Below are 15,282 nucleotides of genomic sequence, written 5' to 3'. Positions count from 1 at the left end.
ATCATAGCGTGTTGCTGCCCCCTGTTTGCAAGTAATGATCAGATCATATCTAGCTACTGTATAAAAAAAAACCTTTAAAATAAAAATAAAGTTCAAACTGCTCTGCTACAGAGCGCCGTTTTTTAACTGCGCGCGGCTGTTGCTTAGCTTATAAATGGCGCTCAATAATTGCTACGGTCCATCCTCCTTGCCACTAATATCCCACGGGACTCAGCAGTACACTGTAGCGGGGTCCCGTTGGCAGTGTTAAGAGTGGCCAAGTCAGCAAGTCACATGACCACATCATGTGATCACTGCGAGCATAAGAATGAGGGAGAGCTGCACGGACTGTGCTACCGTGTGCCTCTACTCCCAGAAATATACTACGGCACCCGGCTCTGTACTTTAACCGGGTCCCGTAGGTAGAAGCAGAGCAGCCAATCAGTGCTCTGCAAGTCACCTGATCACAGTGGTCATGTTATCACTGTGATCAGAACAAAAATGTTCAGTTGCTGCAGGCTGGTTACGATCTGTTCTCTCTATAGAGAGTTCAGATCGTTTCTAGTTAACAAAAAAACACCCATACTATAAATAAAATAAAGTGTATAGTTCCGTACCCACTATGCAATTTTCCCGATGATTTTTCTGACAACCGGTGATTTTTATTTTTAGCCGATGGTGGCGACAATGACTGTCACAGCGGATCGGATCTTTAAGATCCCCAACGACTCCGCAATCACTTGACTTCCCGTTCGGGCCCATTGTGTGACTTTGGGTGCACCCGCCGACCTGGAAGATGGATCATTGAACACTCTATGTCAGGATTATCAGTACATAAAAATGCGCTCATCTGATTCTGGCCACCCCAGTTCTCCAACAATGCTACCGAACTATTGGTATTTCATACCCCTATGCACAGGTGAAGTTAAATATGTTTTAGGATGTGAAGAAAGAATTGTATAGGGAGCGCTAAGCTGGTGCAAAAATATATAATTTATTCATGTTGCTTAAATGGTATCAAAAACGGCAAATGACACACAAGACACAGACTAACACATATTTTTGCACCAGCTTAGCGCTCCCTATACAATTCTTTCTTCATGTTATTCAATTTTTATGGGTGAGACTAGCCTACCTGGGTTGATATCCTGTACCCTCTCTTTTTTATTATGTTTTAGGATGTATTTTGAAAACTGCAAACAGCATGTGGGCATTATGTGCTTTCTAATTAGCATGTTTGCAGAAGTGTAACACTCCCAAAGGCAAAAAAAATGCTCCGGTAATGAGAGCTGCATTCAATGACGGCAGTGAAGTGGTTAAAAAAAAAGGGGGGGGGGGGACAGGAAGTATATGAATGTCCTCTACAAACAAAAAAAAAAAAAAAAAAAAAAAAAAACCTGTTCACACAAGACACCATTACACAAACTTGGTGTTACTGGTAATGCACATTAAACAAAGCTTGGATTATTGTTTTTTCAGTTCCTGTAACTTTAAACATCATTGAAGAGGTAAGTGCAACTAGACAGCCTTGAATAGACCGTTTTAAACTTAGGCGTTTGCAAAGCTGAGCTACATGCAAGTTTTGGCTGGTAAAATAATTTACAGATAAGCTGCACTTATTTACCATTTTAATGCAAAAGTGGCAGGAAATAAAAATTCTGTCCATTTCAGCCAGATTCTAGCAGTATTAAAGAGAATCTGTACTCTAATATTCTTACACTAAAAAGCATACCATTCTATTCCTTATTTTCTCCTGTGCCCCTCTGTGCTGTTTCTGCCACTCTCTGCTGCAATCCTGGCTTGTAATTAACAGTTTTAGGCAATGTTTACAAACAAACTAACCAGCTTCTAATAGGCTCAGCTAAGCATAGTGTGTGAGTATGCAGGGGGCCTGCAGAGGGTGTGTATCGCTTCTACCAATCACAAGCAGCCCTGCACATTCCACACAACCAAAGCCTTAGCCCGACAAACAGGACAGAGGAAAGATACATTGATTTATTACAGAGACAGTGTAATTAGGAAGAGCTGCAGTAAGCCCCAGCACATTAGAACAGGCATATGAACTCATAGGATAGAAGAACTAAGGCTGAAAAAATTGTTACAGAGTCTCTTTAACATCTTTTTTTCCTCCTGCATTTTAGGTAGTGCCTTGAAAATGTGTAATGATACATGCCTGGTATCCAGTGCAGTGTCCACCACTGCACTCCCTATAATTTACACAATGATGTTTTTAACCAGTATTTTTGGCAACATAGTCTCCATCTGGATCTTAACCACAAGCCGAAGATCAACAACACATATTTACCTAATAAACCTTACAATTTCCAACATGGCTGTGACTATCGGAATGCCCTTTCATGTTGTTTTTTATATACAATCGCGCTACTGGCTATACAACTCTATTCAATGTTCAATTGTATTGCAAACTCAAAGAATCCTTACGCACAGCAGCATGGCTGTAAGTATCAGCATTTTCTGCTGGATCGCCATCAGCCGCTATGCTACTCTTGTACGGTACAGAGCAAGACCACAGAATGCATCCACATATGAAAAGATCATCTTTGGTAGAGTACTAAAAACATTTCGGAACCCTAAATTTGCCAGTTATTTGTGTGGTTGCATGTGGATCAGTTATTTGTGCCCAAGTTTTATATTTTTCTCAGTAAGAAAGGAACTTGGACCCGATACATGCTGCTTTAATGAAGAAGCTGAACTTGGTCAAGAAAGGTTTAAAATCTCTTCCATCATAGAGTCTACAATTTTCTTCATATTTCTCCTCATCGTGTTACTATTTTACTTCTTCTTTATAAAGCATATAAGAAACCTTCAAGCCAACAGCTGTATTGAAGATAAACATTTAGTCCATAATCGAGTGAAGAAGAATATTATCATAATAATAGGTTTGTTACTTGTCTGCTTTGCTCCATATCATGTCACAAAGCTCTTTGTTGCAGGACTCGAGCACTTTCAGGGATGCCACCACTTAAGTGTTCTAGTTGAAATTAAAAATGGTTGCCTCTGTCTAGCTGAGTTCAGAAGCTGTACTGATCCTATTGTTTATTATTGCTTAGATAGTTCCTTTCAGAAAAAAATTCAAAGTTTCTTTAAAATGTATCCCACAAACAAACAAGATAGTTCAGCTGAAAACAGATATTCAGATACACCAACAACTGTAAATGGGAGTATTGGGCCAAATTGTAATCAACTGTCAGTTATACAACACATCTCCTGATGCTAAATACTAATGGAAGGTTGTAAATATGCACAAATATGGAAGAACCTGTGGGCTTAGTGCAGCAGTTGTGGTGCTCACGCACAGCTACGTCTGTGCATACTTAAAAACGCACATACACACTTGTGGGTGGCAGCTTAGTGTGGGCAGTGGCTTTGTGTGGGTGGCGCAGTTGTGAGTGGTGGCATAGTGTGTGTGGGCAGCGGCTAATTGCATTGGTGGTTCTTTTTGAGAATAGTGGGTTTCCTGGAAATCTTCTGTACTATATACAGTAGTGAATAAATAACTGACGCAAGAAGTAATTATATTTACTTTGACTCTGGCAACAGAATATAACTGGACATCCTTAACTCCAGAGAAACAAAAGAAAAAGGTTTGCCTTCTAAAATTTGTTCATTTCTCCAGTTTCTGGTAATTACATAGCGTGGACATCTGTGTTGAGCACTTATCTACAGGTGGCCTTCCTGTACATACCCAAAGTATATACAAACGCAACAATCTTGCTCCACGCAGCCCCCAGAAAATAAATGTTCATTGCCCCCCAGAACACACACCATTTACGAACAAGGTTCGTGTAATTTATTTTTTAACCTAGGAACACTCAGGTGCTTGGACCATGTTAAAGCGGACCCAAACCAAATATTTTTTTAATTAAAAATATTTAGTTGCACCACTCTGACACATACAAAGATAAATAAACACTCCTTTAAACCTATGATCATTTCAGTGCATGCTTTTCACCCTTCTCTTTTCATTACTAGGGTTATACTGGGGGTAGCCATTAGCAATTCCTCCATTGCCGGACACCATCTACTCCACCAGTTTGCCGAAAAAATCCCGGCAATTTGAAAGGAAGGGAGGGGTTCCTCCAATAAATGTAAAATATTTTATATTTGTCATCATGCAGCTGAAAAAAGGCTGCTATTTATTATTATAATTTAGAAAATAGATTTTATTTCTGAAATCTTGTATTCTTAATTTGGGTCCACTTTAACCTCCTCGGCGGTTCAATTTTTCCGCCAAGGAGGCTGCATTACACTTTTTTTGTAATATTTTTTTTTTTGTTTCATGTAGCCACCCGAGTGGTAGCTACATGAAACACCACTAGAGGGCGCATGTGTCCCTCTAGTCCGATTGGCGCCGGCAACAGCAGCAAACAGGAGATTGTGTATAGAACGCGATCTCCTGTTTGGCTTCTCTTGTCGCCATGGCTACGATCGGAATGACGTCATGGACGTCAGGCGCACCCGATCCAGCCCTTTGCGCTGCCCGGGAGTTATTGGCCCGGGCTGCGCAAAGCTCTGGGGGGGGGGGGCCCTCTTCCGCCGTTGCGTGCGGCCGATTGCCGTGCGGCGGCGCCGATCAAGCTGTACGCGTGGCTAGCAAACTGCTAGCTGCGCGTACAGCGCTTTACAGAATTTAAATTGCCCCACCAGGGGCTGAGATATCCTCCGAGGCAGCTTACCCAGTGTCCAGCACGGTGTTACCGCTAAGGAGGTTAAATTATTCCAGAGATGAAATAAAAGGAAAAATTCATACATACCTGAGGTTTTGTCTGGCCTGATTGCTCCCTCACTGCCGTCCTCCTGGATCCTCCCAGTAACTTTAGCCAGCCGGCGCAGAGCGGCTGCTCCGCTGTTGCACTCTCGCAGTCGGGAGTGTTTTGCGCCTGCACAGTAGTGCTGTGCATGCGCACAACACTCCCGGCAATGGGAGCATACGCAGTAAGCCCAGACTCTCAAAGTTACCGGGAGCCATAAAAGGGACTCCAGGAGGCAGAGGACAGCAGTGAGGGAGTAATCATAGTTTTAAGGATTAGGGTTAACACGTAAAGGATAACTGAAACTACCAAAACGGACCGGTTTTCTTGCACAGCACGTAATGAAAACAAAGTCTTAATTCCACATAACTGTTGCTGAATAAAATTCACTCATCTGTGTTTAATTTTTTTACCCAGATCAAAGTGTAATTAGTTCTTAGCAGCTCTGAATAGACAGAAGGAGCACACCCACCACTCTCTCCCCATAGAGTAAACACCAAGGCTTAACCCTTTCAGTGCTCCCTGCAAAGTGAAAACGTTCTAAACTTCTGGGTGAAGACTTATTGCTTGTGCATACTTGTTTAACCCATAATTCTGGCAACAATGTATTAAAGCTTATTTTATGTACCATTTGTAAGGTCAATAACTTCCCGACAAGTTTTGTATTATTTTTCAGTTCGGCCCTACGTGGTTTCATTAACAGTGATTTTACAAAATCAGTAATGTAAATATTTTGTATTACTGATCAAAGCCTGACTTTAGCCAAAGTTAATTACTTTGATAAGTATGCTGATTTCAGAGGTTATTCAAAACGTATCATTTACAAACAGGAAGCTTGCATCGCACTTGGCAGTGGCTACATATTTTATAGAAGCTCAGGATATAAAAAAAAAAAGTGCCTGTATTATGTATTACAGTGGGTTGTTTACTAAAGTGGATTCTTATTCCAGTATTGTACGTCTGAGACATGCATGTCACAAAATTTCATGTGAACACTTTGCTAATAAAAGCTTAAAGAAAAAAAAAAATATGACGGTGTCAAAATCAAAAGCAATTTCTCGCTGGCAAAGCCTGCCCAGCCACATATTTATAAGCCCCTCCCTCTAACTAAATAAAAGTTGTGATCCTTGTCATTTAGCTTTCAAGGACTGTAGTTATCACCAGCAATGTAGCAAAGGCTAGCAATCCCTAACTGCCATAGGGAATTAGCAAATGGGCCATATTGATGTAAACGGTAGTGTGTGGTCATGCTTTATTCAGTAAATGGGCGGCTGCTAGCTTCTGAAGATTGTGAATTTACTTGGTTTTAAAAAAATCAGCTTCCAAGTGATGTAAATGCCTTGATGTACCAATGAAATAATTCAATGTTTCAGAAAAAACATCTATAAAGGTGAAACATAAAAGTTAGTACCACAAAGGACAATAAATCATTTAGCTCACCTTTACATCTCTGTGAATGATGTTGTTGTCGTGACAATAGCGCAATGCTTCCAGAATCTGTCGCATATAATGACTGCAAAGAAAAGGACAAATTGAGAATGTATACTGGTAAAGCGTGACATATTCTAAAACAGCCTTTCTCAACCTTTTTACCCTGGAGGAACCCTGCAAATAACTTTTGGTTCTCAAGGAACCCCTGCAAACAATTTTTTGATCTTTAAGGAACCCCTGCATATTTATTTTTTTTTAGGAGGCATGGTCTTTAAAAGTAGGTGAAGCTGTTAATTTCACTGCCTCCTATTACACTGCCACTCATACTGTGCTCATTATTCATACCCCAAAATATAGTGCTTCTTTATACAGTACCCCCTATTATAATGTGCTCTAGGTCAAGAAACCCCTACAGAGTCCTCAAGGAACTGGTTGAGAAAACCTGTTCTAACATATCCGTGCAGAAATAAATGCTCTACTTTTGTGGTATGGTTTCTTATGAAATTCTAATGGAACTTGTAAATTTGAAAAAAAAAAAAAAAAAATCCCGACTAAGTTAACATTTCTGCAAGTTTAGAACATTTTTGTTTAAAGGGAAGGTCCAAGCAAAATAAAAAAAACGAGTTTTACTTACCTGGGGCTTCTACCGGCCCCATGCAGCCATCCTGTGCCCTCGTAGTCACTCACTGCTGCTCCAGTTCCCCACTGGCAGCATGCCGACCTCGGAGGTCAGCGCGCCGCATTGCGTACATTTTTACGCATTCCCGCTAGTGCAGGAACATTAACACATACCGTATTTTTCGGACTATAAGACGCACTTTTTCTCCCCCAAAAGTGGGGAGAAAAAGGCAGTGCGTCTTATAGTCCGAATGTACGGAATTCAGACTAATGTTTTCTTTATATCTACCCTACCGTGCTGTACCTAACTCCATTATTCCACTTCTTACATACCTTTCATCTGGCTGCACCTTATCATTGCACTCTGCCCGCTAACCACAGATACTGGAGAGGCAGGTGACGCATGAGACCAGATGAACGCAGCCCATTAGATCGGACTCAGGGCAGTGAGAGCCGGCTGAGCAAGCTATAGGCAGATGCCACGTGCAGGGAAACCCAGGCTCGTTCCTTTCCACTTCTGCATGAGGTCCGTGAAGTCACGCCAGAGCACAGCCTATTAGATGCGGGGCGGTAAGAACTGGCTGCGAATCCTGTAGCCAGGCACCGCGTGCAGGGAAGTCCGGGCTCGTTCGTTTCCGCTTCCACGTGAGGTCCGTGAAGTCACGCCAGAGCACAGCCTATTATACAATACAATAATACAATAACATTTCTATAGCGCTTTTCTCCCATAGGACTCAAAGCGCTTAGGCTCTCTCAGATTCAGGAATTGGTAGTAGGATGAAGTATTCACACAACAAAAGTTATAATTCTGCAAATGCCAAACTGAACAGGTGGGTTTTCAGTCTGGATTTAAACATGGCCAGGGATGGAGCTGTCCTGATCTGTTGAGGTAGGGAGTTCTATTAGATGCGGGGCGGTGAGAACCGGCTGCGGATCCTATAGCCAGGCACCGCGTGCAGGGAAGTCCGGGCTCGTTCGTTTCCGCTTCCACGTGAGGTCCGTGAAGTCACTCCTGAGCACAGCCAATCAGATGCAGGGCAGTGAGAACCGGCTGAGCACGCTACAGCTGGACGCTGCGTGCAGGAAAGCCCGGGCTGGTTACTTCCAGTTTCCAGAGCGGCCCGTCGCAACTTCAAACAACATTGGCTGGCGTAGGCAGTTGTTACAAGTGGCTGACATGTCCCTGAAGTAGCCAACCACTAGCTGCGGCTCCTGCCTTGATTCCTCCAGGTCTTTTCATCTACACAGTCGCCACCGGGAGCTGTAGTTGCCAGGCCATCTGGGACTCTCTTCCTTTACCAGCACTGCCAGCCTTGGCAGGTTGCTATACCTCCACTGTAGAGGAAACTTCATACAGTCATCTTTGGAATGGTGAGACGCTGGGTGCCAGCCCATAATACAATATTGACATGCTACAATCATACATGTGTTTATGCTGGAACTGCACATACTTTTGCATTTCCTGCTGCCTGCTATTCATGCTTTGCACCTACTTTCATTGCTGTACCTGTACCTGTGCTTCTGGGCTGCCAGGACTTTTGATGTGGTTCTCCTCTGTATCGTTGGAAGTATTTGTGGAACATATGGAAGATGTGCTCATATGTAGTGGTATGTGACACCTGTTTGACCTTAGACAGACTGCTTGGCGGAGAAACTCCATAAGACGCCCCTGCACTTTGGATGCACCAGGTTATTATATATTTTTTTCTGTCATTTTTGTCCTCCTAACCTAAGTGTGTCTTATAGTCCGAAAAATACGGTACATTTTTACGCGTTACTGGTTCAATGCGTACATTTTTACGCATTGAACCAGTAATGCGTAAAAATGTATGTGTTAATGTTCCTGCACTAGCGGGAATGCGTAAAAATGTACGCAATGCGGCCCGCCGACCTCAGAGTTAGGCATGCTGCCAGTGGGGAACTGGAGCAGCAGTGAGTGACTACGAGGGCACAGGATGGCTGCATGGGGCTGGTAGAAGCCCCAGGTAAGTGAAACTCATTTTTTTTATTTTGCTTGGACCTTCCCTTTAATGTAGCATCAATGTTCACAGGAGTCTTCTTCACCCCAGCTACTTCCACCAGGCTCCATCTAAAGCCCAAACATCACTGATCCGATGACCACTGCTCCTAGGGTATGCAAACATAATGAAACATTTTTAATTGTCTAGACGTTAAATTAAATAAATCTCTCAAATCCAACAAACATCTATTTAAAAAAACAAACCAAAAAAAAAAAAAAACCCACACAAAACAGTGCCTACCTTTGATTGATTGTAATGTATATGAAAACTCTGTACAGTATAATCTCATAGTGAGCTCCAAAGGACTGGGAAAACTGGTTTACTATATCAGAAAATGTTCTAGAAATGGCCCAGCATGCCCTGGTACATTTTCTACTGCAAAGGAGCAACTCTGTCCTCCCATTGGAGGTATGGTACAAGCAGTTCCACTTTTGGACTGCAAGGTTAAAGTGTACCAGAGACAAGGCATAGTGAAAGTTTTAAACATACCTGGTGCTTCCTCCAGCCCCATACGCATGGATCGCTCCTACTTCGTTGTCCTCAGCCTTCTCCAGCTCTGGTGCCAGGTCCCATAACTCCAGTCAGTCGCAGCCAGTCTGAGCATGCGCAGTGCACTCTCTCCATCTCTCTCTGGTGGAGAATAGTATTGCACAGGCGCAGTACTATTTTCCAACGGGAAGATGGAGGGAGCGCACTGCGCATGCGTAAAACTGGCTACGACTGGCCGAAGTTACAGGACCCTGCCCAGCAATAGAGAAGGCTGAGGGTGGCAGCGTGGGAGCGATCTGTGCAGATGGGGCTGGAGGAAGCCCCAGGTATGTATAGAACTTTCACTATGCTTCGTCTCTGAAAACCTGAACTGAAAATTAAAAGTCAAAATAACCATACACAGGTCATACTTATCTGCTGCGTAGTCTACTCATCAATCTCTTTCTCCTCTCCTGTGTCCTGTTTGTCCGCTGTGATCAATGGAATTCTCCGTCCTCCATATTGAAAATGGCCATTACCCCATAACAGCTTCCTGGTCAGCACACAGTTAAACTGTAACATTGTCCACTTGAGCCATAGGGAAACATGGACACAGTTCTCCTCAGCTGTAACTGACAGCAACTGATATATTTCAGTTCTGACAAAATGTTGTCAGAACCGGAAGGGATCATTGTCAGAAGAATGGTGAGCTTCTGAGAGGAACTGATGGCAAGGTAACTATGTAATGTTCATTTGAAGTTACCTCATGTGTTTATTTTAAATAATTTTACTCAGTACAGGTTCCCTTTAAGTGTACCTTTGGTCTGCATAGCAAGGCTGGACAAATCGCTGGTACAGTATCCAGGGCTCCTTAAAGCGGATCAGAGATGAAAAACTGTCTATGACAAGTAACTTGTCTATACAGTGGGTTGCAAAAGTATTCGGCCCCCTTGAAGTTTTCCACATTTTGTCATATTACTGCCACAAACCTGAATCAATTTTATTGGAATTCCACATGAAAGACCAACACAAAGTGGTGTACACGTGAGACGTGGAACGAAAATCATACATGATTCCAAATATTTTTTACAAATAAATAACTGCAAAGTGGTGTGTGCATAAATATTCGGCCTCCTTTGATTTGAGTGCAGTCAGTTGCACATAGACATTGCCTGATGAGTGCTAATGACTAAATAGAGTGCACCTGTGTGTAATCTAATGTCAGTACAAATACAGCTGCTCTGTGAGGGCCTCAGAGGTTGTTTAAGAGAAAATTGGGAGCAACAACACCGTGAAGTCCAAAGAACACACAAGACAGGTCAGGGATCAAGTTATTGAGAATTTTAAAGCAGGCTTAGGCTACAAAAAGATTTCCAAAGCCTTGAACATCCCACGGACCACTGTTCAATCAATCATTCAGAAATGGAAGGAGTATGGCACAACTGTAAACCTACCAAGAAAAGGCCATCCACCTAAACTCACAGGCCAAACAGAGAGCGCTGATCAGAAATGCCCAGAATCTTGGCCCATGGTGACTCTGGATGAGCTGCAGAGATCTACAGCTCAGGTGGGAGACTCTGTCCATAGGACAACTATTAGTCATGCACTGTACAAAGTTGGCCTTTATGGAAGAGTTGCAAGAAGAAAGGCATTGTTAACAGAAAGCATAAGAAGTCCCGTTTGCAGTTTGCCACAAGCGATGTGGGGGACACAGCAACCATGTGGAAGAAGGTGCTCTGGTCAGATGAGACCGAAATGGAACTTTTTGGCCAAAATGCAAAACGCTATGTGTGGCGGAAAACTAACACTGCACATCACTCTGAACACACCATCCCCACTGTCAAATATGGTGGTGGCAGCATCATGCTCGGGGGTGCCTCTTCAGTAGGGACAGGGAAGCTGGTCAGAGTTGATGGGAAGATGGATGGAGCCAAATACAGGGCAATCTTGGAAGAAAACCTCTTGGAGTCTGCAAAAGACTTGAGACTGGGGCGGAGGTTCACCTTCCAGCAGGGCAATGACCCTAAACATAAAGCCAGGGCAACAATGGAATGGTTTAAAACAAAACATATCTATGTGTTAGAATGGCCCAGCCAAAGTCCAGATCTAAATCCAATCGAGAATCTGTGGCAAGATCTGAAAACTGCTGTTCACAAACGCTGTCCATCTAATCTGACTAAGCTGGAGCTGTTTTGCAAAGAAGAATGGGCAAAGATTTCAGTCTTTAGATGTGCAAAGCTGGTAGAGACATACCCTAAAAAAGACTGGCAGCTGTAATTGCAGCAAAAGGTGGTTCTACAAAGTATTCACTCAGGGGGCCGAAGAATTACGCACACCTCACTTTGCAGTTATTGATTTGTTAAAAAATAATGTTTGGAAACATTATGATTTTCGTTCCACTTCTCACATGTACACCACTTTGTATTGGGTCTTTCATGTGAAATTCCAATAAAATTGATGCACGCTTGTGGCAGTAATGTGACAAAATGTGGAAAACTTCAAGGGGGCCAAATACTTTTGCAACCCACTGTATATGTTGTTATCTAAAGTTTAGATACGGTAGTTTACACAGCATATCTGCAAACAGCTTCAACAGTATATGAATATTTATTCCTGTGATACAATGAGGGCAGCCATGTTCTGTTAGTCACATTATCACAGGCTGAGAGCTGGCGATGCCATCAGCTTACCTGTGAGTAAATTCAGTCCCCTCTCCTCCTCCTTCCTCCCCTCTGCCTCTGAAATCAATGGCTAGTAACACCTCCCCCTCCATAGACCGAGCTCCTATAAGCTCTTGCTACTGTCTGAAAATGCCAAGGCACTGTGAAAACCTGTGGGCGTGGCTTATTTAGTTTATAGGGAATTACAGTATTAAAACAAAACAAAAAAGTATTTGGCTAGTGGAATGCCATATAAACTATATGAAAGGAACACAATTATGCAATGAGTAAAAGTTTATTTCGGATTCACTTTAAAAATTGCAGCCATCACTGAATAGAGGCAGTCACTCTCTTCCAGTGAGTGGCTCCGATATTGAAGCACCAGCCTGAAGAGAGCAGCCGACCATAGGTTTCACACTGACATATTATGCATGCACTGCCCACTTTTTAATATGTCCAGAGAGTGTCATGTAGGTGCCAAAACACGTTTACTATAACAGAAATTTTATTATCTCCAGATTTACTATACCAGGTGTTGCTACCATAGACTTATAATGGAGATTGGCCAGAACCTGGGGAGGTAGTTTACTATATCAAGATTATTCTGTATCATTAAAACTTTTTTTTTTTTTAATCAAATCAGGAGTGGTGTTTAGTAAGCAGCTTAGGATTGCTGGCTGCATAGGTTTGTTCTGCATTGAATACAATATTTAAATAGATTTCTATTTAAATCTTATTAAAATTGCATTGTGCAAAGTTACAAAATGATCACTATTGTCCAATCGATTACAGTATAGTAGTTTCAGCTGCATGATGCATAATAACCCTCATCTGTATGCAATAAATCAAACACAAATCCTACACAAGACTTGTCGACCAGCAAGGATCAGGACATGTTCCTTCAAGCGATGATAGTTAATGGCGAGGCTGTACAGGACATGTCACTACACTGTAGGCTAGCGACATGTTCTATCACTATGGAGGGTGATGGAAGGACAATGGCCTAAATTCACCAAGATCATGCTGGTGATAAGACAAGAGAAAGCTTACCACCACGCATTGATCTCACCTTAAGGTGTAGCGATAAGTTTTCACAGTGCGAGAGTTATCTTATCACTTCAGTCCTTAAATGACCTCCTCTGTAGTTATTTTCACATGCAGTTAATTAACAGCCTGTGTTTAACTTTAGAATTCTGTAGTTATTTTAAGGATTGAAACGTTAGAGATGTCTCCTTAACTTAAAGACAGAAAAGTTAACTTTAAGTTTGCCCGACGTAAAATGTTTCCTAAATACTACATGCCTTATCACCATGGTGATAAATCTAGAAACGTCAGGAGACTAGCTTAGAGAATTGAGGCCATTATGCAGCATATGACAAAGGGGGCGTAGTGAGAGAAACAATATAATTAGACTGTGTTGAGGTGATATGATCGGCATGTCGGACCTCTGAACAGCCGCTGCCAAATACACTAGTCACCTGAGGCGGTAAGTGTGTATGAACTTTTACACCATGGGGTATTAGTCACCACAAAAAGCTACACAGAGTTTTATGCACAAGTTATAGTTGTTTTCTCATAGAAGGAGCCATTTCCTGACAACTGCTATATAAAGATGTTATAGTATTGAAACTAAACTTACGACCTGCTGTAGTATAAGCAAGCAGCATTTCAGACAGATTTACTACCGTATATTCCGGCATATAAGATTACCCGGCGTACAAGACGACCCCCCCCCCAACTTTTCCAGTTAAAAGAAAGAGTTTGGCATATACTCGCCGTATAAGACTACCCTTCGTCACAACATGCCTCCTCTGTCCTTCTGGCCCACCCCTGTATATACCCTTTGCATATTACTGGGGGCTGCAGTCATCCAGGGGAGGGAAACTAGTTCAGGCTGTGCCATTTTAGAACTGGGTGTCAGGTGTGGCGTGTCAGTATTTGTACCAGGCAGACCTTACCGGGTGCAGCAGCCTTGGCAGAAAGGTCCGCTTTTGACCAGGGTCCTTCTATGTCCTCTGTCCCCCTGCATCATTCATATCCGTGTCCCGTGTTTGAACATTCAAAGCTGCAATACAGTAGCATCTTACGAGCAGCCACTCGCGTGGGTAACAGGACAGCTTTCTGGTTCCGGGTCACCTGACTGGTGACATGTGCGCTCCACAATTCAGTGCCTTCCTCTTCCTACGCACATGTCACCAGTCAGGTGACCCAGAATCAGGAAGCTTCCCTGTTACCCACAAAGATGCTACTGTATTGCAGCTTTGAGTGTTCAAACACGGGACACGGACATGAATGATGCAGGGGGACAGTGGAGGACATAGAAGGACCCAGGTCATGAGCGGACCTTTCCGCCAAGGCTGTTGCACCCGGTAAGCTCTGCCTGGCACAAATACTGACACCCGGCATATAAGACAACACCCCACTTTGCAGAAGATATTTAGGGTTCAAAAAGTCATCTTATACGCCGGAAAATATGGTAATTTGTTGTATTTCCATGAGGACCTAATTAAGCAGGAGCTTTTCAATACTAATAGGGTGCTATTCATGTAAAATCAGTGGAAACTGAAGTGTGTGGCTGAACAGAGCAACTAAAATGATACCAGAGAGCGTTTTGCAGGTCGTTTTTGTTTTTTGTTTTTTTAAAATGCCATTGACTTGCATTAAAATGACAGTAAAATCGCGGCAAAATAGCTGCAATCTTTTTTTTTTTTTTTTTAAATGCAGATCATGGCAAATTTTTTTTTTGTTTTTGTTTTACAAAAACAACCTGCAAATCGGTCTCCCGTGTGCCAGAGCCCTGAGTCTCCATTTCCATGGACAGCCGAAATTCAAGCTCGTTAGGCAGGACAGCCTCCCTGCTGTTGGCCACAGGCACCTTTTGGCTGCAATTTAATAAAGCCAAATGGTAGCCAATATCACCTGTCATTGTCTGACATGTGGTGGGGTTACCCAGCAGCAAAAAAAAACCGCAAAACAAAACATAAAAACTTCTTGCGTCTGAGAAAGGCTTTGCTCAGGTTTGACTCCATAAGGAGTAGCCACCTTTCCAACTCCAGCGATGAGTGCTAACAAGCTTAAAGGCCTCCAACCTCCCATGGAAAAGGAGCCATATTGCTGGGAATACACCATACAATTTTCTGTTAGTTTCTTCTGTTATGCTGGGAATACACGAGTCGACCCGGCGGCTCGATTAGCCGCCGGATCGACTCCTGCTGCGTCCTCGCGGGCGCCCGGGTCGATCTCCAGCGGGCGCTCCTTATCTTCCGCTCGTTTTCTTCCCATTGTCTGCCCGCGGGGATCGACCGCAGAATCGATCTGGCGGGGTATTGGACC

At 43.0% G+C, this 15,282-nt stretch overlaps 2 protein-coding genes across 18 annotated transcripts in view; one reads left to right on the top strand and one right to left on the bottom strand.

Moving 5' to 3' along the window:
• Positions 1–15,282, bottom strand: part of CASK (calcium/calmodulin dependent serine protein kinase) — a 461,253-nt gene that overhangs the window by 332,524 nt on the left and 113,447 nt on the right. For all 17 annotated transcript variants that reach the window (XM_068269833.1, XM_068269836.1, XM_068269834.1 and 14 more), the window contains exon 5: positions 6,192–6,264. In XM_068269833.1, coding sequence (XP_068125934.1) covers positions 6,192–6,264 — 73 coding nt within the window. The remainder of the gene's footprint in view (positions 1–6,191; positions 6,265–15,282) is intronic.
• On the top strand, positions 2,135–3,211 carry GPR82 (G protein-coupled receptor 82). The gene has a single exon (XM_068271087.1). It carries the CDS (start codon positions 2,135–2,137, stop codon positions 3,209–3,211), a length of 1,077 nt encoding a protein of 358 aa, XP_068127188.1.

The sequence above is a fragment of the Hyperolius riggenbachi genome, chromosome 2 (genome assembly GCF_040937935.1).
Source record: "Hyperolius riggenbachi isolate aHypRig1 chromosome 2, aHypRig1.pri, whole genome shotgun sequence".
NCBI lineage: Eukaryota > Metazoa > Chordata > Amphibia > Anura > Hyperoliidae > Hyperolius > Hyperolius riggenbachi.
The sequence above is the reverse complement of the archived record's forward strand: the minus strand, read 5'-3'. Positions and strand labels throughout refer to the sequence as shown.